Source organism: Mustela nivalis (genome assembly GCF_964662115.1).
Source record: "Mustela nivalis genome assembly, chromosome: 7".
Taxonomy (NCBI): Eukaryota; Metazoa; Chordata; class Mammalia; order Carnivora; family Mustelidae; genus Mustela; species Mustela nivalis.
Window position 1 is genome coordinate 37,282,484 of NC_139026.1, and position 25,078 is coordinate 37,307,561.

At 36.8% G+C, this 25,078-nt stretch overlaps 1 protein-coding gene across 3 annotated transcripts in view; it reads left to right on the forward strand.

Moving 5' to 3' along the window:
* Nucleotides 1-25,078, forward strand: part of LIN7A (lin-7 homolog A, crumbs cell polarity complex component) — a 124,276-nt gene that overhangs the window by 67,468 nt on the left and 31,730 nt on the right. The window contains exons 3-5 of one of the 3 annotated variants that reach the window (XM_082742786.1): nt 16,053-16,124; nt 16,200-16,276; nt 18,528-18,737. In XM_082742786.1, the coding sequence (XP_082598912.1) occupies nt 18,621-18,737 (117 nt within the window). In that variant the 5' untranslated portion in view covers nt 16,053-16,124; nt 16,200-16,276; nt 18,528-18,620. The remainder of the gene's footprint in view (nt 1-16,052; nt 16,125-16,199; nt 16,277-18,527; nt 18,738-25,078) is intronic. The other 2 variants (XM_082742784.1, XM_082742785.1) reach the window with 2 other exon arrangements.

The window sequence follows — 25,078 nt, forward strand, 5'->3', positions numbered from 1 at the left end:
TGCCAGAGAAGTTTTCTGACAGTAGTGATAGTGATGCAGATGTTTTTCTTTGTAGGGATCTTCCAACAATATCCCTAATGGAAACACATGCCTACTTCCTGGCAAAGAAAAACAATCATTTTTGAAAGCAAGAAAATTCAAATGCCTTTATCAAAGATGGCCAATGTAAACAGTCCATGATTTTCTCTACATCATTTCTGCTGTGTTCTGTTGCAGCCATAAAGTGATTCTCTTTTTTTACTCCCCCCCCGCCCCCGGCTCTCATATTGACCCAACTTTGGAAAATCTTATGCAGGTTCCAAGTGGAGTGGGGGTATTTAAAGTGGTGAGGGTGTCATTGGAGCAGAGGGTTCAAGCCTTGAGAATGCACTCTTAAAATTGATTTGCCATGTCATCTTGAATGTTAGGTCCAGATGAGCTGATTTGGTTTCAGTAAAGAAAGAAATACAGTCGGTATCAGTCATATGTCCTTACACTTAGGAATGTAACTTTGACTCTTGGGGTTTTTCTAGATGAAAATATTGAAAGACACATGTAAGTAATCTTTAGCAAATCCTTTTATAAATATGGTCAATATATAATTGAACAAATCTTTACATTGAACAAAAATGTGAAATTTTACAAAAATGCAGCTGAGATTCTCACAAAACTGAAAAAAATTTGGGGTTAAGTGAATGTTTGATTCTGCCCTTTCCTCAAAGGAACATTTTAATATGTTCCAGAAAACAAGCCTTTTGTCAGTTAGCTTTTAAAAAAGAATTTCCATTGATATGCACAAGACGTGTCCTTACTCTATTCATTTTTTTAAAAATGTTATTTTATTCTTGTAAGAATGCTTAACATGAGATATATCCTCTTAGCAAATTGTTACGTGTACAATGCAGTAATTTTGACCAGAGGTACAATGTTGTACAGCAGGTCTCTAGAATTTATCTTACTTCATTGAAACTTTATGTCCATTGTTTAGTAATTTCCCATTTCTCCATTCCCCCAGACCCTAGCAACCATTAGGCCCCTCTATGAGTCTATTAATTTAATTATTTTAACATCCCTCACATAAGTAGAATCATGCAATATTTGTCTTTCTGTGACTAGCTTATTTCATTTCGCTTAAACAGAGGACAACACATGTTGGTTAGGATGTGGAGAATTAGAACCCTTACGCAAGGTTAGTAGAAATGCAAAATGGTGCAGTTGTTGAAAACAGTATGTAGTTTCCTCAAAAAGTTAAAAATAGAACTACCATATAATCTAGCAGTCACACTTCTGAGTATTTATCCAAAAGAATTGAAATCAAGATCTTGAAAAGGTGTGCGTGTCCTGAAAGTCATGACGATGTATTCCTCAGTCTCCCTGCAAGGCTGACCCATTCCACGAGATGGGATACGGAATGGAGTAAAGACCAGAAATATCTGTTGTAGCCATTGTTTGGTCCTTGAAAAATACAGCATTTTAAATATACTTGTCCGTGTTAAGAGAACTATGTCAAAATGCCACTTCTGATGAGCCAGACCAAAATAGTCATTTTCAAAACCTATTTACCACCAGGGCAGCTATTTTGAGCCAGCTTTCTCTCCTTCTTGGGTGAATGAGCCATCACAGTCATAGGCCATAAAAGTAAAAAACTCACCAGTATAGAGGGGGAGGGCCCAGAGCAGTCTGGGTAATTCAAGCCAAATAAATTCTGTCATTAGTAGCAACCTGGTTAAGTTTGGGTGTGCCTATGGACAAGTGATTCTGTTCTCTCTTTCTCTTATCTTTGAGAGGACACACTGCCCTTTTGTATGACTAGCCTTAGAACCATTTTTAGGCTCTACCTTTATAAATTAAGTATGTTTAATTATGTTTGCTTACTTGGTCTGCTTCAGTTACCTTTTTAATCTAACAAGAAAATGGAGAAAAAAATCACTTCTGTGTGTCTATTTAGCCCTTGAATGAATGAACTTGAAATAGAACTCTAACTCTGTTAGAGTTCTTAAGCCAGTAGTTTAAAAAAAAAAAAAAATTCATTTTCTCCCTCCCTCTTTTTATCAGACCTGCACATGTTTAAGAGCTTGGGGTCATCTTTGATGACAAATTAGAACTTAGTGATCGTTTTATGCACTTTATGAGATTAATTGAACAGAGCCAAGCCTGGTGCCTTGAACAGAGGTTGAATTTAATAGAGCGCATCAGAGAAGAGGAAATGGAAAACTCCTGCCCATGCAGAGGGTAGTCTGGTGTTTTGGTAATGGCGAGCCGGGACAGTGTCAGGAAAGGCAAGCCTGTTCTGATACTCTTCATTTTGTAGCTTCTTAAATGAATTATCCTCATACAATCAGTCTTCATTATTCAGGGATGCTGTATTTATGAATTCACTTACTTGCTAAAATTTATTTTGCGGTCGTTCTTGAACATGTGCACAGTTGTGAAAAACGTGAGTCACCCAGTGAGCACCCTCATGTTCCTGGCTGAAAATAAGCAAGGCAGTGCTCCGCCGTAAACAAGTGTTCTTTTCATGGTCTGTTTAGTGTCAAATCTGTCTCATTTTTGTATTTTTGTTGGTGATGCCGCTGTTGGGATTGGCCCCCAAGCATAGCACTGAAGTTCTGGCCAGTGTTCCTCCCTGCAAGAAGGCTTGGGATGTGCCTTACAGGAGAAAGCTCTTTCTAGATTAACTTCATTCCGGTGTAAGTGGTAGTACCGTTGGCCTTGAGTTCAATGTTAAAGATCAAAAACGTTTATTGAATTAAGTGTCTTTAAACAAAAACACACATAAAACAAGTTAATAAATTGGTTGGTTGATGAGGATGTTGTGACCAGAGGCTCGCAGGAACCTAGGCCCATGTTTCCCTGGGAACAATGGCTCAGAATTGGCTAATTCAGCATTTGCAGACACTTAATAGACCTTAACTACTGCAAGTCACAGGAATCAGTTGTAGTGCTCATTTTCAATATAATCATTCAAGAGGAGAGATCAGGCCTAGGAATGCAATTAATATGTATAAATATATAATTATAAAGATTCATGATTTGTTTTTTTCCAAGAGACTCAGAAATTATGATAAAACTATTTTTATAAGTTTCCCAGAAATCACCAAAATGTGCCTCACAGTAAAGGTAGTGCAAGCTGGAAGACTCGGTCAGAGCTTTGACAGTTATGACATCTGCCATCTGATAACTTCTTTGGAAAAGAACCAAATCTTCTGCTTCTCTATTTTGAAGATTTATTTCAAGGACTGCATAACTCCTATCTCAAAGTCTTTAAATGGGGAATTAGCATTCTCTTTAAAACTATTTTTTTAAATAGTAGAAGGAGCCATGGAACATTTGGAAAAATTGGTGATTATGCAATAATTTCATATTAAAACTCAGACCAAAACTTGGGATTCTTTCTGTTCATTTTTCAACATGTGTCTGTAGCCTCTCCTGTTCTGAAACTTCATTTATCAAGCAATCTTTTTTGGTAATAACTTAATTTCAGAAATAGCTGTTTTAGTAATTTTCTTGCTTGTTAGGGTAAATTTTATCTATAGCAAGAATTGCTTCCTATAGTGAGTATAAGAAAATTTTGTTTCTGTGTATCACTTAAATTGGCAGGAGGTACAGATGGGGAGTTACTGAAAATACTTTGTTAATATCTTCTCTTTTTATTCAACTGTCTATAACTCAGTTTTAACATCAGTAAATTTTCAAGTAATCAAATAGAAATAAAAAAGAAAAACAAAACAAAAGTAATTAGTAGATTAAAAAATAAGTCACATGATCTGATCCCAATCCTTTTTTGCATTAGCAACAAACTTTTATGGTTGAAAAATTATGTCTGTCACCAATAGGATTTTTTCTAATGCACACTTTTTTATGACAATCAGTACCCACTCACCACCTAGCGTGGTTTTGCCATGAGCAGTGATAATGTATACAATCTGCTTTTGTGTTTTAATGAGCTGGTTATGATCTAATTGGTAAAATGCAGAGTTTAATTTTATGTGTTGTATTTATATGCTAAAGATTTAAAGAAAATCAAGATAAGTCTAATGTATATTTAGCAGTGAACGTACTGGATTTGATCAGGAAGTAATTATAGTCCACTTCTCTTTTCTATTGACCCTATCACATTTATTCTGTTTTTTTTTTAACAGACTTCTAGTTACAACTAAATGGGTCTGTATTTTCTTGTGTCTATCTGAACATGAGAAAGGAGAGGTAGGAATGAATAAATATCCAGTGTATAAACTACAGCAAAAATGGTAATTGATAAACGCTTCCACATGGACAGGTGATAAGATCTGTACATAAGGTATAGAGTGCCTTTTATTTTTCATAAATACATATGGCACAGTATAAGATTAAATACAAGGAAACCATTAAAATAATATGAAAGAGTATTTAATACATGAGGAAAACATTCCCAATATTTTAAGTAAAATACCAGATTACAAAAAGTATATAGTGACTGAATTGATGTTGATTTTTAAAATTGAACAAATAAAACAGACTAGAAATAAATCTCCCAAAATGTTAACAGTGGTTGTATCCTAATATGGAATTACAAATTATTTTAACTTTTTGCTTGTACAGTTCTATAGTGTACAAATTTTCTATAATGTATGTAATTATATATGCTGGTAACTCACTTTTTAAAGATGTATCTATTTGTATTCTTTTTCTCCTGAATATAGTTTTTTTTCCTTTTTCTTTTCCTTTTATTTTTTTTAATTTAATTTTATTTTTTCGGTGTTCCAAGATTCATTGTTTATGCACCATACCCAGTGCTGCATGCAGTATGTGCCTGCCTTAATACCCACTAACTCTAGAAATATTTCACTGGAAGAGGCATATTTGTGAATTATTTAAGTTCAAAAAAGATGACTTGGCTCCATTGGTTCAATATAAGACTAAGGCTCAGTTTATACATTACATAGGTGGATGTGAGAGCCAGCCCTCAAGACCCCATTTTCTCACTCTAAATTTCTTCTAGAAGATAACATATCCACAAAGGGCTTCATTTGCCAACTAAGTAGATAACTCACAAATTGTATCTTACAGTTTATATTCTTCCTCTGGCCTTCAGATCTACATATCTAGCTATCTACTGAACATTTCTTGGAGATCACAAGACAAATCAAGCAATATCATCCCAAATCAAACCCATTATCCAGCATCCCTGCCCACACCTCCACACTGGACCTCTTTCCGTCTTTCCTCACCCAGAGCCTACGAACACCCAAAATAAGGATAAGTACTGTCATTTTAATTCATTTAAAACAAGCGATATAAATAACCTCTGGAAATTTCACAATTGGTAGAGATCTGAGGACTGTTCAGTTCTGTTCAGTCTACACCTTAGTTGTATGGACTACTTTGCTCTGAATTTTATCCAACATTTCTGGCCTCCCAAACTATAATAGTCTCTTTTTCAACCACAATCCATTTAGGATGTCCCAAATATTATGTGGGACATATTTAAACTAAAAATCTAACCATTGTCTGAAATTCCAGTTTAATTGGGCATCCTGTATTTTTACTGCTACCTCTGGAAACCTATTATTAGTCATAATAATTTCAGTTCAGTCAACTGAATAATCGGGTTGGTTTTTAATAACGGAGTTGAGTTTTTCTTTAGTGTTTACTTATTAGTTCATATGACTCCTGTGACAATGACTGTACACACCAAAATGACCCAAATGATTAGTTCACTTACCACATAAAGACCTGTTTGAAGAAGTAGAATTTTACAACACTTGCAAAATTTTAAGTGCATAGGTGAATTTTAAATTTTAAAATTGCTCCCAGTGAGCAATATTCTCGTGTTTTGGGACCCTTCATGAAATTTCACATCATCTTAATCCAATCACTAAAATGAGACAAATTTTTAGGCCCCAAACCTCATTTGAATTTTACCCCGAATAAACAAATAGAGATAATCCAGTCCCTTTGAATGGTGTTAGACTAATTGGATATGACATCTTCCCAACGTTTTGTTCAGGCATTTCCTGTCACAGAGGACTCTGGCTGTGTAACAAGGACAGGATGGGAACAGCTGCCTTAAGGGAATTCTTTTTTAGACAACCGTAAGGAAAGAGATTTCTCCCTGGTGGCTTGGCCACCTGCCATGTGGACCCTGTGAAAATGCTGTTATTTATGATCTCCCTTTGTTCCTTCAGTTATTAAATGATTTGTACAAAGCATTTAATTTGCCTTACCTTATGAAAGTTATATGTGTAAAGAACCCGCTAGGAAATATAAACCCATCATAAAAATAAGTAGAGAAGTTAATAGTTAATGACACAGTTTTCTTTTAAATTATAGCCATTCCTCAGTTTTATAGCCTAACAGCTAATTATTGTACTTTTATATAACAGAATAATTAGTTGCAAAACTATAAAACTGAATAAAGTATTTTCTCTTCCCTTTGGAAAAATAAGTATAAGTACTGTCATTTTAATTCATTTAAAACAAGCGATATAAATAACCTCTGGAAATTTCACAATTGGTAGAGATCTGAGGACTGTGTTATGTAACCCACCAATAGTTTTGAGGCTTTCCTACTGAGTCCCTACAAAATCAAAAACAAATTAAAAGATGTGCCATTTACTGTCAAGCGTGAGGGGGGCATTTAATCCTCATTGTTAAGTGACCCCAGAATACCCTTCTTAAGGGTCCTCTCATCCCTCCCACATCAGTTAGGCAGTAGAGTGCTGGAGAACTTTCTTAATGGTTCTTCTTATTAGCATTAACCTATAAACATTTGAAAAAAACTCGTAGTTCCATTGTAACTTGGCGAGGCAAATGGGTAGATATTTAAAGGCATCATTCTGTGCAAAATATTCTTCATCTTTATCTAACTCCAAGCATTAGAGATCACTTGCAACTTGAGGCTGTTTTCCTTCAGCAGAATAATACTATGTTCACATAAATCCTCTAAGACATGGGATTGGTCACAAATTATGAACCCTTTCAATTCAGCTCTTCTACTGCTGTGGTCTACTCAGTGTCCTTTGAAAAAAGTCATAGATGGTATGTGTCACAGGGCAGCAGAAAGTCTGAGTCAGGTAGTTGAGCTTGGACTTACACAAGTGGATTGTGAGAGACAGACCTGAAGTGTCTACGCTGTTAAGATGTTTTAGAGCCAATGGGTCCGGGAGTGCTCAAGTCCTCTTCTGCATTTCACCCTTCCTTCTCAGGGAGTTACCAACCAAGGATGCTAGATGAAAGGACCAAAACCAAATAAGAAACATATTACTGCTTTGTTAATGGCATGGAAAGTAACCAAATCCTCTGTAGGGCAGCTCTGTCTAGTAAAACATAGATTAGATAATGAATTTTGGGCCCAGACACCTAAAATGAACCTATCTTTTCTCCAGTCTGAATTTGTGGTGTCTGGTTAAGCCTGTGAAAGTAGACTTTGAAACAACACGGCCAGCTACATCTGCCCCAAGTGGGCATCTCCTGCCTGATTTCTTGTGACATGGATACAGAAAGGGATGAAGGGGTGTCTCATGACGGCTGAGCTTTTAGAAACATGATCAGTGTCACTAGTAAAACTGTGGCCTAACACAGCTCCTGGTTGCTGACCAATCACAGGAGCAACAGGTCTTCCTTCCCTGTGGCTACTGGGACAAAAAGTAAGCAGGTATGCAGAGGCTAACATGGGGGAGGGAGGGCCAGAAGTTTTTAGTCTCAAAATGTCATATTTGTTTAAGATCTTCAAATTCAGTATTTATTGTATGTTTATTTTTGCTTTTAACTATAGGTAATGCCATCTTGTTGATGACTTTGTTGTCAGCTGTATCTTGGCAGGAGACTGGTGAAGTAGGAGGCTCTGTAGGAAAGCTGATTTGCTTCTGGAGAGCAGTAGTTGTATTGACAATTTTTTTTTTAAGATTTTATTTATTTATTTGACAGAGATCACAAGCAGGCAGAGAGGCAGGCAGAGAGAGAGGAGGAAGCAGGCTCCTTGCTGAGCAGAGAGCCTGATGTGGGGCTCGATCCCAGGACCCTGAGATCATGACCTGAGCCGAAGGCAGAGGCTTTAACCCACTGAGCCATCCAGGCACCCCTATTGACAATTTTTAATTGAGGTTTTTTTCTTCAGTGCTGAAAGGAAGTGCTCTCTTTCAAAAAGCATTTACTATATACCATACCAGCACTGTTGAAAAAAAATGAAGTTTTGAGGCATACTGCCTAAAAAATGGTGTTTTGTGGCTAAAAACTGCAGAGTCCATTTATCTTCCCCTTCCTGGTTTGAGGACATAAAGAGTATTTTACATGGCACAGTTGTCACTGAACCAAGGAGGAAGGCTTCCACTTCAAGGTCCATTTCTGGAAGCAATGTCAGTCACCTGTTTGATTAGTCCAACAATACCATCAGTTGTCTGCCTTACTGACTGAACCCTCTTCTGCAAATCATTTCAGCCTAATAGAGATGTATTGTCCTTTGCTTCTTTATACCTGTCAATATTTTTCTTGTCCAGCGGGTGGCATATTATCATCAAGGTTGATGGCTATTAGAAAGCTGTAGAAAAAGACATTACTCTGGAAATTTTATCCTTCTTGGACTTTCACAGGATTAATTTGACCTTGGATGGTCTAATTGTAGCAGACATGACTGGTAACCAGTATGTGTCATTTTCCTTCCTTTTTGCAAACAATGGTTGGTTCGTTCTAGACATGAAGCTTTATACCTTAAATTCCTTAGTTTATAGGAATTCTAACACTGCAATTTTATACAAAATGTTTGGCTGCTACAAAAGCATATGGAAAGCATATATGATAGATACATAGATAGTTATAGTTTTAAATACATAACATTTATTTATGGTTGCCATTTTTCCAAAATGGAAGAAAAACTCAAGGCAAAAGTTAGGTATTTTTTGAACTATCTCTTCGTTAATAGATGAACCAATTTTCGGTTAATCTGGGATTATTTCTACAAAACCTCTTAAAATAAGCAGATCGTATTTTCAGTAACTTAAGCTCTATCTCTATTTTATTTTAGCCATATGAAGTATATAGTATGCACATCCACATCAAGGCACTTGATTTTTTGCATGCATGGACTCCACTCCACTAAATGCATTTAAACTTAGAGCCACAAATTCATTTTAATACCTCCCCTGCCTAAAATCTGCTTTCAGAAAACCTTCCATATTTTTAGTATATTATGATAGGTATATTGTGACTTAATATTGTAGATGTTGTCCAACTACCCAGGTGGCTGTAATTATAAAAGGATATGAAAAAGGATCAATCTTTGCTTTTAATATCATTAGAATATTTAAATACTTTGCAATCAAGATACCATATCAAATAACTTTCTTTATTCAACTCTTATCTGAGTTTCCAAATCTGAAAAATCAAGAAAACCACTAAAAATTATAAATATAGATACAAATATCAGTCTTAATACTTTTACTGGCTTTTTATTATCTTCAAAATGTGCATTCTTACTTGCTTTTTAAATAAAAACTATAGATTTCATAAGTCTTAACGAACACTGTAATGTAGTAGGATTTGGACCATATTGTTTTCCCATTTGGACTTTGTTTCTCATTAATTTGCTCTAATAATTCTGATCGTTTGTCTTTCCACTTTTTTTTTCCTTCTCGAGTTACCTAATGTAATTTTCATTATTCACAATGTTGCTGAAAGGTTTATTTCTTTTTTCTAGTCACTGATATAGAGGAGTGTATTTAATCCTAATTGTAATTCTATTGACATTTTAGGAGCCAGCCTCTTCGTAATGAGGTACTACAAAATCTATGGAGCATCCTTACTTGAAAGAAATGTTACCATCCATTAAAGTATATGTTGCTTTCCACATTTATAAACTTTAAGGCATGGGAACTGATGTCATCTTTTCATTCCACTAAGCACTTTAAATATATGTTGTTCTTTGTATTTCAAAGCCCTTGTGTTTCATTTCCAAAACCATGATGAAGTTTCAGAATATTTTCATCTCAAAATATTTTCTGCTTTTTTAAAAATTTGGGTCATGGAAGTATAATTTACATAAAGTAATAATATTTCCTCTTTTCGGTGTACAATTCTAAGAGTTTTAATTGTCACAGGCAATCACATGATCATCAGCATCGTCAGGATTAGGATTTCCAAGACACCCAAATTTCTTCATGTCTGGTAGTCAACTCTTCCCCATCCCCAACTTGTGGCAACTTTGATCTATATTCTGTTCCTATTATTTTCCCAGAGTGTCACAGACATGAAATAGTTTGGGATTCTGGCTTCTTTCATTTAAGCAACATCCATCTGGGATTCATCGACATCGTCGTATGTATGGGTAGTTTCTTCCTTTTTACTGCCAAGCGGTATTCCTTTGTACAGATGTGCTTCCATTTAATTATTCATTTGGCATCGGAGGCTATTTGAATTGTTTCCAGTTTGTGGTGTGTATGAAGAGGGCTGCTATAAATATTTGCACACCATTTTTTATGAATATATGTTTTTATTTATCTTGGACAAATAGCTGGAAGTAGATAAGGGAATCTTAAGATAAGTGTAGGTTTAACTTTATAGCAAAATGGTATCCTGTTTTTGCAAGTGGTTGTGCCATTGAGCGTTCCTACCAGCAATGTACAAGAGTTCCGGTTGTTAAACATTCTTGCCCATAGTAGGTGTTGTCAATGTTTTTAAAAAGTCTAGACATAGTAAAAGAGTGTAGATGTATCTGATTATGTTTAATTTGACTCTTCCTAGTGACTAATGATATTGAGTATCTGTGGTGATGAGGATCTTCATATTTGTCACCCATAGATCTTCCTTGATGACATGTCTATTCAAAGAGTTTATCCAGCTTTTAATTGGATTGTTTTCTTACTCTTGACTTTTTGGAAGTTCTTTATTATTTGTTTAAGCCACTGAAGTTGGATTTTGTGCTACATTCAGCCAAGAGAATTCCTGATTGCTATTATTATTTGAGTAAATATTAAATGGAACTCTGCTATCTTTATTTTTTTTCTTTTAAACTACATTTTAGTCTCTTCTTTCTCAGTATCTAAACCGTGATATTGACAAATTTGCATTGGACTGTCGGTAGGAAAATTAAACCCATCTTACCCAAGTGGAAAGTACTTAGAAATGTTGTAGCTGAAATTGTCCAGACATTTGGAGACCCAACTGATTGTGGAAACTGTAATCCCCACTGTCCCTGACTGAAGCTCATGCAACCATTTTCTGTTTTCCCTTTAAGAATTCTCTTCAGTGGGGCGCCTGGGTGGCTCAGTGGGTTAGGCCGCTGCCTTCGGCTCAGGTCATGATCTCAGGGTCCTGGGATTGAGTCCCGCATCGGGCTCTCTGCTCAGCAGGGAGTCTGCTTCCTCCTCTCTCTCTCTCTGCCTGCCTCTCTGCCTACCTGTGATCTCTCTCTATCAAATAAATAAATAAAAATCTTTAAAAAAAAAAAAAAAGAATTCTCTTCAGGGCATCTGGTAAAATATTTTAGCTTCCTATAACAACTTCCTTCAAAGTTTTACAAATGTTTGCACAAGGGTCTTTGAAAAGTAAGATAGGTAGGGATACATTTTGTCCCCAGAAATTGATGAGCTCAGTAACTTTCATAAGGCAACATAGCTAATGGAAATAGAACTAATATCTCCCAGTTTTGACTTGACTCTAACTCGACCATGTCAGCCAGTATTTAAAAACCAACGGATCAGAATCTGCAGTACCTTACAGAAGAAAAGACTAACAATAATATTTGGCTTCTTTTCCTTGACTCTTGGTACATTATAATCATAAAAGAATTTAAAATGCTATTTCACTTTCATTTGGATTGATGAATTTGTTAGTTTCCAAATCGTATGATACATTTGCAGCCACCACTTGTATAATGGTAGGGATCATATTCAACCTAGATGGATTTATTCCAAATGTAAACAAATATTGGTGACATCTTCCAAGTTTTTGTTTCCCCATTGCTGCCAAAATAATAGTAGTCTGATGCTGTCTCAATAAGAAAGCCTCGTGTGGTTGAAAGAGGGAAGATTTGGGAGGCAATTACATCTGAATCTCTACATCAAATCTGCCATTACCTGTGTGGTCACAGGCATGCTACTACCGTCTCTGTGGCCGGTTCCTTGTGTGTAGAGTGCCTGAGCCCTAAGTTGTGAGCATCGAATGAACTTACAGATATAAAACGCTTAGCATTACACTTGGCCTTGAACAAGTCTTCATCAGATGCTCACCAGAATTATGACTATTTACTCCAAAAGATGTTTGCTGAGCAAGACCCCCGCTTTTTTTTTTTATCGTTTACAAGATCCTTTATCCAGTGCTACGTAAGTGTCTTTTTATGGCTATTGATTATGTATAAGAAGAAATGATAGAGCATGATTTCTTAGTTCCGGGTTTTTCTATCTCAAGACTATTGACATTTTGGTAGATGGTTCTTTGTTCTAGAGAGCTAGTCTGAGCCTGGTAGGCTATTTAACAGCATCTCGGTCTTCTAATAATAGATGCCAATAATGCCATCCCCCTCTGCATAGGTGACAACCCAAAATGTCTCCAGACATTGCCAAATAATGTCTCATACTATGCAAAAACAACCCCAGCTGAGAACTACAGTCTCCCATCGATTCTCTGTAAAATATTTTCATGGACTACCAATCCCAGGAGATGCTTCCCAAAAGATCCCAGTGTCAAATAAGTTGGGAAACATTGAATATTAATCATCATCATCATCATTATTATAGCTCATTTTTTTAATAAACTTATTACATGCTGCAAACTGCTCTGACCTCATTTAATCCTCTTAACAGACCTAGAAGTTAGTTACAACTCTAAGATTTATGTTGCAAATGAGAAAATTGAACCCTAGTGAAATCAAGTAGCTGACTGGAACGTACAATGAATACATGGCATCTGCAGGACCTGTGGATTATCTGTCCATAAAGCTGCCTGTTGCATACTCCACTTTTTAATTCACAATTCAAATTAGAATATTAAAGATAATTATTCTTAAATTTTTATTGACTTTATCTCAGAAACTCACAAAATTGCTTTCTGCTTTCATCCATTGATGACAACTTCCTCATTATTTGCTAATGATTGTCCTCATAAACATCCTTGGTTGCAAGCAAAGATAGAACTTTCCCTGGAAAAGATCACAAAAATGACTCCAGACAAATTCAAATGGTTTAAAACTAAGGAGGGAGAGATTTCTCTGCTTGGATGAAGCCAGGAACAAGAAATGGAGAAAATGATAATTGGGTCTTTTAGCATTGCGTTAAACAGGTATACACAAGGGGCTGCCAAGTGAAAGGGCATTCCAAACAGAGCAAACCATTCATGCAAAGATGTAGGCAGCTGGAACCGTGTGATATGTTTGGGGAACAGTGAGGGTGGAGGAGAACAAGTAGGGGAATGAAGTCATGAGAAAAGGGTGGGTTCTGCATTATTGTCATTGGTTTAACTCCTGGAGGCATCTGACTTTGCAACTTTTAAGAGCTGAAGACAGCTAAAAGCACAATAGTGACATGGTCAGGTAGGTCCTTGACAATGGTAACCAAAGTTAATAGTGTTTGGTGGTGGGAGACCCAATGAAGATACTAATCCGAGCTTTGAGCAAGAGATAATGAGTTACCATAGAACGAAAGAGGAGCACCTGGGTGGCTCAGTTGGTTAAGCATCTGCCTTTGGCTCAGGTCTTGATCCCGGAGTTTCAAGATTAAGTCCCACATAGGGCTCTCTGCTCAGTGGGGAGACTGCTTCTCGCTCTGCCTCTCACCCCACTTGTGTTCACTCTCCTTCGTGCGCTCTCTCTCTCTTTCAAATAAATAAAAATCTTTTAGAAAAGGGATCAGATTTAAGAGAGATTATTAACAAGAACAGCAGAGTAAGGAGAATCTTGCTCTTAAATTGTCTGTAAGATCAAATAAGTAGAACTAATTTGTGGAAGAGAGATCTCTCCAAAACAAAGCGATGCACTTTCAAGGAAATAACATGGAAACATGTTAAGCAGCTGGTAACCCGGAGAATTTGCATTAACAAGTCTCAGGCTGCACAAATGCTTTCCTGGAAAACTATTCCCTTCCCATTCAGACTTCTCACTACTTCTTAGTGAAGTATAGGGCCAAGTGGTAGATTCTGAATGGTGCCTCTACCTTTCTAGTCCAGGCCACCTTGTCTTTTTCCTTCTAAACATGCCCCTTGGGAAAGATGCATTAGCCTTAATGGAGACTCAACCAAATGTATTTTGAGAAATGATGAGCCAGCTAAGAAATGTTGGGAAGAGGTCCATCTGAGATAGTCAGAGAAAGATTGTTGAATAGATGCATGAATCACATTCTGAATTCACTTTAATAACTTTTTACTTAAGTGTGGAAAATAATTTTCTACTTCATCTTTTACTGAAGTAGCTAATTGATCACTCTCAAAAAAGTTCCCCAGCAAAATTCCAAATGGACTTTTACCTCTACACATCATATAATTGATTTTTACAACTTTATTATTTAAATCTTTAAAATGGGCAGAGAGTCTAAAATATTTAACCTTCCTGGTTTCTTTTCCTAAATGTCATCTTCAAACTATGTTTTAAGGGTCCTTCTCTATACTTAAGCTTATTTATGATGAAGCAATGTATTTTAGCACTGATATATAGGTTTTATAACCCTATCCCTGACAATTTAGAAGGATTGTCATTCTAACTACATTCTAACAATTTTCATAGTTGTGCCTAAAATCATAATTAATAATAATGCCTGCTATTTAAGGAGTGGTCTTTAAGTGCCAGAGTATTATTTCTTGAAAGTATTATTTCAAGAAAAAACTATACTAAATAAATATTCTTTACCCATTTCTCAGATGGGCAAAAAGAAGGTCAAACTGGTGAAGTGGTTCAACCAGGACCTCGTAGTTCCCCAGTTAGACTGCGAGGCTTAAACTTTGGTCCATTAGTCGGCAAAAACTATGTGCTTAGTACAATATCATTCTGAGTCCAGATTTTACTTCTGTTATTTTTATTTCATTTAAATGTTAATATGAGCCCATAGCTGATATGTTCCTCTCTGCAACTAGTCCTAAGAATCTCTGTCTTTACTTGTCCCTACCCCCGAATACCATTTATCTTCTATATTTATGAATTATGAATATGTGTCATGAATGGTAACATACCTTCCAACATGCAAGGAAAAGATATTGTTAGGCCAGTTTTGTGGAATATTAATTTATGAAACTATTTAAGATTTAATTTATTTATTTTAGAGAGAGAGTGTGTGAGAGAGGGAGCGGAGGTGGGGGGAAGAGCAAAGGGAGAGGGACAAGCAGACTCTGTGCTGAGCTCTATCTCTGTCTCACTACCCTGAGATCATGACCTGAGCAGAAAACAAGAGCCCCACACTCAACTGACTGAGCCACTGCAGCGCCCTAAAAATTATTTTTAAAGTGTTACTTTAAAAATAAATTTTTAAAAAATTTAAAAAACATTTTAAATATTTTTCAAGTGTTACTTTACTAGGGGTGCCGGGATGGGTCAGGCATTAAGCATCTGCCTTTGGCTCAGGTCAGGATCCAGGGTCATGGGATCGAGTCCCATGTCAGGCTCCCTGCTTAGGGAAAGCCTGCTTCTCCCTCTCCCATGCCCCCTGTTTGTGTTCCCTCTCTCACTGTCTCTCTCTCTGTCAAATAAATAAACAAAATCTTAAAAAAAAATTTAAAGTGTTCCTTAGATTCAGGATATATATATATATATATATATATATATATAATTTTATCACATATTTGAGAGACAGCACTTTATGAAATGGTAAAAATTCCTACTGACAAAGTAGTTTTTATAAAACTAAATATAAAAGTTTTTATGTTTGACGAACGCAGATAGCCAATAATAAAAATGGTCGTCTTCTCTGTTGCAACCATCCCCCACCAAAAAAAAAAAAAGGAAGGAAGGAAGGACTTTTGGTCCCAATCACCAGGATAACTGACCCAGAGCTATTTCGCATTGTGACATAGAACTTGGTTTTATGATGAAAATTTGTCATCCTATGGCAATGAAAGAATTGATATTCGTAATGTTCTTACCCATTCTTTTTTTTTTTTTTTTAATGTGAACATTTTAGGTGTATCAATACATGCACGAAACGATCACTGTTAATGGCTGTCCTGAATTCCGTGCCAGGGCCACAGCAAAGGTAAGGCTTGAGTAACTTTGAAAGTATACTTGACCCCAGTGATCTAGTAATTGATTGTGCGCGTGTGTGTTTCAGGTATTCTCGTGTGTACACTGTAAGAGAATTTAGACATCAGTGGCAGCCCAGAGTCTAGAACCAGTACTACTTCCCAGGTAAAAATCCTAATGGACAATTGAACGTTTCTGCTGCTTCTGTAGCTTAAGAAAGGAGAATGATTTCATTAAACTCACTAAACGTCCATTTGGCACAAGCAAATCTACTGGTTCATTGTATGAGATCATATGTGGTTTTCTGACACATGTCTCTGATCCAAAAGAGCTTGTTCCCTATTCAGTGTATGAAGATTTATTTGCACAAGTCGAAAGATTTGACTTGAAGCAGACTTGAAGGGAACTTCCCTGAAACCCACTGACCTAGCATTCTTCCTTATCTTCAGCGCTGTGGGTAGCTTGCGGAAAGAATGTGACCTTGACCTAAAGGGAAAGCCCATCACCTTTTGTGGTACTGACCACATTTGTTCCTTGAAGACTCAAATCCAGAGACTGCAGAGAAACCTAATGGAACTCTGTCCCTAACAGAACTCTTATAGCAACAGGATCATGAAATTATCTGGAAAATAGACCATTAGGAAACAACAGTTTTAAACTAAGACCACTGATGCAGTTCTTATTTTACAAACACAGAGGTGTTACAATAGATGCACAACAACTTGCTTTTCAAAAGCTCTTCTCTTTCTAATAATGTATGAGAAACAAGAACTGGTGAAAATAATCAGCATTTTCCATTGAATTCTTTTGTGTTATATCACCTTGTTTGGTTTCTCTCCTGATTTTTTTAATTGTCATTCTGTAACTGAACATGGTAGATTTGTAAGTTGTTTTGGTTTGTTTTGTTTTGAACCCAGACAAAAAAGAGAGTGTTTTTATCATTATATCCTGCTTTGCTTGTACTGAAGTGGAACACACACAGAAAAATGATCCCTACATGGTTTAATTAAGGGGAAAGTGAATTATGTAGTGTTTTACCATTCTCATTTCTTATTCATGTAGAACAGCAGGATAGCAGCATACTGTTGCAATAGCACAATATTTTCTGGTTGTTTCTGGGCTGTCTGCATTGCATCCATGTCAGCCATTAAAATCTATGCATGACGATGAGGTTTGCATGAGCAAATGCATGTAGCTAAAAACAAGCCATTATTTCCATATCATTCACTAAATTTCACTAAATGCAGACAGTAGTATAATGCTCAATTGATGTGACAATGCTGTGTGTGGAAAAGAATGGACGGTAGTTGGCAATCAGTACTTTCAGAGTGTGGAGTAAATCACTTCATGGTAGGCCTCTAATCAACTGTGGTTAAGGCAGGTGAATGCAAGTGGAAAAGAGGAAGCAGATAGAGAATCTTCTCTTGGTAGAAACTACTTCAGGGCTGTTCTTTTCTTTCCATGAGGGGTGGGAACTAATGGTAAGTTGTGTTTTCAACTTATTTTTTAAAAATTAATAGATGAGTCTTAAAACTATGTCTATAGTAAATGAAATTTTGGACGTGTTGATATAAAACCATAGGCTGCTCATTTTTGCCCACAACTCCACAGGAGGTGAAATATTAAATGTAAAATGTGGGGGGAAAACATCCTTACCAGATAAGAAGAATTCTCATAATAATGCCCAACATTGATGTGAAATACTAATAATCTGTTTGAATCTATTGTTTTAGCTTTTATTTTCCTCTAACTATCCTCAATCAAAAAAGAAAGAGAAAGAAAGAAAGAAAGAAAGAAAGAAAGAAAGAAAGAAAGAAAGAAACCCCAAAAACAAAAACCAAAAAGAACCCCCAAAACTCAATTTGCTAAGCCAGTGGTCAGGCCAGAGTGAGATTATATACGTATCCGCCAGAGTTTATATGTATAAGTGCTTCTAAGTACATTGAGTAAATATTCATGAGCATTTATGGGCAAGCACTGGGCAAGACTGTGTCACACAAAGAAGCAGATTACGTAATCTCTGCCCTTCTGGGGCTCACGGTCAACACGTACACAAAATCATTAGAGCACGCGCGCAGGGTGCGGAGGTAGTCTATGGACCCAACCTATTTTGGAGTGCAAGAAAAGGAGGAATTTCAGCTGCCTCAGGTACCTGGGAAAGAGTTTGGTGAAAAGGGGGACATTTGTATCAGAATGGATGAATTCTAGAAAGCCGGAAATAGCCAGTTAGGGCTTTGCCAAAGAAAGGACTCCTAGATGACATTTAAGGGAAGCAAGCTCCCTCCCCACCGTGTTCTTTTTTCCCACAGGAGAATGCTATAAAAATAAGAGGAAGTGCCCGACCCTACCCACTGCAAAGCGTACGAAGAGCCTTATTTCCCTCGTTTTATTACCCAGTGACCATCTTTTCTTTCAGGCAACAGTTGCAGCTTTTGCAGCTAGTGAAGGCCACTCCCACCCTCGGGTAGTCGAACTGCCAAAGACTGATGAAGGCCTTGGTTTTAACGTGATGGGAGGAAAGGAGCAAAACTCCCCCATTTATATCTCTCGCATCATTCCTGGAGGGGTGGCTGAAAGACACGGAGGCCTCAAAAGGGGAGACCAGCTGCTATCAGTGAACGGAGTGGTATGTTCCTAAAATAACCAGAGGTTTTCTCCCCTGAGCACCTTTCTCCCCCCTGCTGTTCCTGAAGTCAATGTTGAAAACCCAGAAGAAATCAGAATTTTGCGTCCAAACGGCTTCCTCCGTGTTGATGGACGGGAAACCCACAAAAGCAGTCACTTTGTATAGTTTTCAGGTTTCGTTTCGTTGGTTTGGGTATGATTAGTATGAACTAGTTAGAAAACCATCCCAAAGAGTCATCCCAAGTAGTAGAAATTTCCCCGATACGACACTCTAATGGATTTCATGTTTAGAAGGACATAATAATCCCAAGGCACTTTTTATTCAAATTACTATAGAAAAATATATGCATTTAAGAAATAAAACTCCTCACCCTGTATTTTTTATTTTAATTAAAGAGGAAGGATAATTTTAATGGAAAAAGATAACGCACAGCTAATTCCTTAATGTACAGCTCTAATAAAAATATATTAGCCTCTTCCCCAAAAAAGCTTGATTATGTTATATATTCATCCTGTATATTTTCATTTTGGCATGAAGTTAAGGCAGATTAAAATATATAACATTTTAGAGTAGAAGTATGAACATATTTTTTTTTCATACCCTTGCATTCTTTGGATGCCATTACCTCCACATGTAATAAGGACTTGCTTAAGAAATAGCTTTATCTGAATCATTTTCTCCTCCTAACTTCTACTTACATCAAAAATAATTGAAAAGCATAAATTTCAGAAGTTTAAATAGGAACAGATCAGTGTTCACCTGTGTATTATTCTCCTAACAGCTTTTCCTGAGAACTTAAGATTTTAATTAATCAACTAGATCTGGGTTATTTGTGGCCATGTTGATCTCTGCTTAGAACCCAACATCTAAAATAAAACACATCTGGAATGTGATATTGGTAACGAAAGGGTAAATTCTTGTGTATTTATATCTTGTATTTTGTTTGTTTGTTTCTTTTTTTATTTTTTTGGCCTAACTAGTAGTTTTACAGAACCCCAGACTACTCATTCAACTCTGCTGACCATCGATGGCCATAAAAATCATCAATCCATGAAAATTCTATGTCCCTTCAGCATTCCAGTTCTCAAATTACCATTTCATTTACTTTTTTCTATGTAACAATGCTTTGCGATGAGCTTTCTTGTTGACCTTTAGGTAACTATGACTTTTTCAAAGCATCATTCTACTGATCATTTCAGAGTCCAACTTTCTGGTAGACCTAGGTCATTCAAGTATGTCACAAAGTAATCTGTACCTCAGTGTATGAATTTACTATAGTTTATCCGAAAATATAGGAAAGATCAAAAGAAAATATAGATTTTTTAAAAAATGAAAAGTACAGGAAAGAACCAAAAATACATTAATAGAAATTGTGATTATATATAGCAACAATAAATGTCAATGAAATCGATTTAATGGGTGGTTGGTTGACATTTAACTATCTGTCAAGGGAGCTAAAGAGCCTTTGTTTAAGCCATGTATTTGCAAGGAAACAGCTGTAGGCATTTCATAATCTCTCGTCTATTCCTTGCAGTGACCATGTGACTTTATCTGGGAGGCTGCAGGGGGTATTGGAGAGTGGAATCAGATGCATCAGTCTCTGTCACTCAAAATTCATATGATTATAAGCTAACATCCCCCACACTTGAATTCCCTAGCCACAATAAGGGGAGTTGTAAGAAAGGGCCCTGATGAAGATTAAAATGAGGCAGACTGTCTTTTAAGAACTGTCCTGTCATAATTTGGTGAAACACCCTTTGATAAGTAAGGGTGTTTACTGAAGAAGGTAGAAGAGGGTTAGCAGTAGCCCCATGATAGCTAATGCTAGCCTTGCTAAAAGTATGTCTTAAGGCAAGTTCTACTACACAGGCAGGTGTATTTTACTTTATTTTTTTGAAGATTTTATTTATTTATTTGAAAGAGAGAGAGATAACAAGCAGGAGGGAGGAACAGAGGGAGAGAGAGAACAGACTCCCTACTGAGCAGGACTGATCTCAGGACCCTGAGATCATGACCCGTGCGGAAGGCAGTCGCTTAACCGACTGAGCTACCCAGGCGCCCCTACATGTAGGCCTATTTCAGCAAACATGTTAGCAAAAAGGCACTCATTCATTCTCTTTCAGAAGTTGATCAAATTCTACTTCTCTGTCCATTCAGATGTTTCAGTCATTACCTGGGAAAAAAGGTTCACTTGAAGCAGATGAAACAACATTCCAGGGCCAGGATTTTGCTACCCTTACCTTCAGTCTCAGACAATGAGAAATCCTATTAAACTGGCAGTTAGAAATCAGAAGCTTTAGTGATCAGACTTGGGCCACTAATCCTATGGTATGGGCTATGAGCCTCCTCAAGATTTTTGCACCCTGTTTGTGCAAAGATGGTGAGTGTCTCCAAAAGTCTTTAATATTCCACGTATATTTAAAACTCTTCATCTTACCAGTGAAGTTCCATTTATCATGTAGTTAATGAGTCACTAGTTTCACCAATTTTGAATCCATTTCTGATATACTTTTGCTAATAAGCAAAGCATAATTTTTTCAGTGAAATAGTATAATTAATGCTTTTACGGTGGCCAAGCTCTTGGACTGGTTTAAGCTTCTCAAATTAGGGTTTCGGGTATTGCACATCCATATATTTAAACTATATGTTATAAGCTACATAAAGTTTTTTTAAAAGTAAGTTGTATACATTTTAAGAGTGCCTAATATTGACTAGATGTTCATCAAGAGGTAGTTTTCATTCTGTAGATGAGAAACTTCTTGAGTTTCTCCTAGCCATGCAAAGAGTAATTAATCCCATGCAAGAACCCCGGGCTTCTAACACCTAATCCAGAAGTCATTTCAGTATAAATTTCAGTCAGATAGAAGTACTTAATTAGAAAAAATAATAATAACCCCATAATGAAAGAGCTAAAAAAGAGGAAAGATTGGCAAATGATCAAATTATTTCTCTTAACACCTTAAAGTACCATTTGAGGAAATTACTATGGAAGATTTTGAGAACATGTCATTTTAAACTGAGAAAAAAAAATTAGAATAAAGTGATCTGAAGGGCTGAAGCAAACCTAAACTACTTTAGTAACAAGTTCTCTGGGGAACATTTCCTAAAGTCCTACTTAAAAAGTGAAGAAATTATTCCATGGGTCTTTATACATCTGAAAAGATATTTGAAAGTACGTCTTGATTATGTATGTTTGTTTTTTTTTCCCTGCCTCCTTTTAGAAAGGATATGTCACAATGTCTGATAAAAAAAAAATGTATATATAGAACTATTAAAATGCACGTTCGGTAATAAAGTGGGATGATGGAAAGAGGGAAAAATAAATAAGTAGATATAAAGAAAAGATACAGCAATGGAGCAGGTGATTTTCAGTTTCTCTCTTAGTGTCTTGGAAGACAAAACAGAAGGAAACTCATACCAGCTCAGCTATCATTGGAGGGAATTTTTTTTTTTCCTCTAAACCTGAGCTTCGGAGAAATTTCCCATGGGATTCTTACAAATGGGACATTGAATCACCTAATACGATTTTCTAGAAAATACAGAGGCCTTTTGTGTAGGGCTACTTCTTATGTCAATCCTCAGTAAAAACAGAGCTGAATGCTCGATTAAAATCTAACATTAACAGAGGGTCAAAATGTTACTGTTCGAGTTTATAGCTTTGTATTGATCTTCTTTTCACCCTTCTCTGCCCAAGTATGTCATCAGCAATTTTGAGAAAGGACTCAAGCGTGTAAGCCTTTTTTTTTTTTTTAAAGGGTGCAGCCATTGTGGAGGCGGCAAAGACAATAAATAAATTTAGTGATAAAGCCCAGATAGTAAAAATAAAAATCTCAGTAGAATGGTAGAATAGGCCTAATTTTTTTTAAAGATTTTATTTATTTATTTGACAGACAGAGATCCAAGTAGGCAGAGAGGCAGGCAGAGAGAGAGGAGGAAGCAGGCTCCCCACTGAGCAGAGAACCCGATGCGGGGCTCGATCCCAGGACCCCGAGATCATGACCTGAGCTGAAGGCAGAGGCATTAACCCACTGAGCCACCCAGGTGCCCCAAGAATAGGCCTAATTTAATGGGAACCTACATGAGGTCTTGCTCCTGTGCCCACAATACTAGCTACCTCTGTGCAAAATCAGGGAGGAATGACTAAACATCAAAACCAGAGAGGAAAAAAAAAAAAATTGGGGGATTTCAGTTGATTTCAAGAGGAATATGAGGGAAGTTGGAAAAAATAAAAAGAACAACACAAAAACATATTAATGTGAGTGTCAGGACATTAATGCAAATATAATGTACAGACATGGCAGGAAACTGGTCCAGCTCTGGAATGTGCTGTTCAGCTCACACCCCATTGTGCTCCAGCCCTGGTTCCATCCCTGTGGAGAACAATTAAGTCCATCCAGACATGAGCAGTCTTGTATCCAATGAACATGTTAAAGAAGGAAGAGAGTTGTTTAGGATGGAGAAGATAACATTTAGGGGAATGATGCTTGTCTTCAGTCATCCTGCCTTGTGTGAGGTGCCTGATGGCAGAACCAAGGCCCTTGGGTAGAAGTCATAAGGAAGGTATTTCAAACTTATTATACTAAAGAGCTTTTCAACACATAGAGCTCTATAAACGGGGAAAGACTGAATCCTGAAACAGTGTGTGCCCATCATTTGAAGTTTTGATCAGAGAACAGAAGAACCACCTTGAAGGAGTATTTTAGAGTATGTGTAGAGAGCTGGAATAGTTGGTCCCAGGTTCCCTTCTAACTCTGTAACGGTGATTCTGTGCCCTCAGATGGAATTTCCCTGAGACCCCTATACACACTCCCACACACTCCTTTTTATACAGGTAAGTAGGTTCCAACTACTCTTTGTGCACATGACTAATGCGAGATTTTTCCTGAACAGAACGATTAAGAAGCTACTACAATATGATACCTTGTTTATTTAGAACTTTACGATTTATGAGTGGCATTTACGTGATATTCTCCCAGTTGTTCCTCAGAAGAGTCGAGCATGAAATGGGTAGCTCAGCCAGAGTTTGTTCCCCGTCCCACCGCGCATGCGCGCGCGCACACACACACACACACACACACACACACACAGAAATGGATACACAGAAACCCACACTGAAATACACACACGGGAACTGAATTTCCAGTCTTTATTGTGATCATAACCGATGCTTACCAAATGTTAACTATTAGTTATTTAAAAAGTCAATCCCAGTGAAATCTGAGTAAGTTCCATGGATTGTGCCAACATCAATTTTCTATTTTTAACATTAAACAATACTTTTAAAAGATGCTAATATTGGGAGAAGCTGAGTAAAGGGTGCGTGGGGCTTCCCTCTCTATTGCTTTTCAACTTTCTTTGACTCTATAATTATTTTCTAGTAATCCTTTTTAAACAGAGAAATTTCAAAAGAATCCACTTGAAATATGATATCCTACTGGTACTGATGGAAGAGAGGGCAGGTGGGAAGCAAACAGCAGAAGACAGAAAGATAAAAGCACCAGAACTTTAAAAATATGTCCTAGTGGGAAGAGGCCTTCATTAGCCTCTGAAATCCATGCGTGTTTTTAGAGCATCATTGGTGGGAAAATTGCAGTTAAATTTGCCCAGCTCTGTAGTTAATCCTAAATAAAGCTGTTGATACAGTGTATGCACAGTGCTAATTGATTTTTAAGCATAACAGATGAATGAGCAAAAGTTTAGGGATGGAACAGAATAAATTGTTTTCCTGGAATTTGGCTTTTTTCCCATTTTACAAATACCTATGCCAAGTTAAGGGTGAGTAGTCACAGTCTAAATTACTTATGCAGAAATGCTGTCAGGTGTGGAATGAGGGCAAAACAAAAATTAGAATTCCTTAGATTTGAGCTCTGAAGAGCTACAGTATCCCAGAAGGGAAATCTGTGTGAAAATCTTACTTGCCCATTACCTGAACAAAGAGAAAACACAAATAAAATAATTTTTAAAAGTTACTATGAAATGTATTAAGATTTCTATGAAAATTTAAGCTCCACATCAGAATGGGGGCCCAATGACAGTAGTAATTGTTTTATTAATTATTTTTATTAACATATAATGTATTATTGGCCCCAGGGGTACAGGCTTGTGAATCGTCAGACTTACACACTTCACAGCACTCACGATAGCACATTTTTGTTCATTGCCTTACCTTCAGCCTTGAACAGTCCCTTTACGTAGACAAGGCTCCATATCGAATTGCTGGACACCAGACACCATTGTAAGCGCTCTACAAAACGAATTTGTTGTTTCCCCATAATGATCTTTTGTGGTAGGCGCTATTATTAGTACTCTTATTTTACAAATGGGGAAACCGAGGAAGAGAG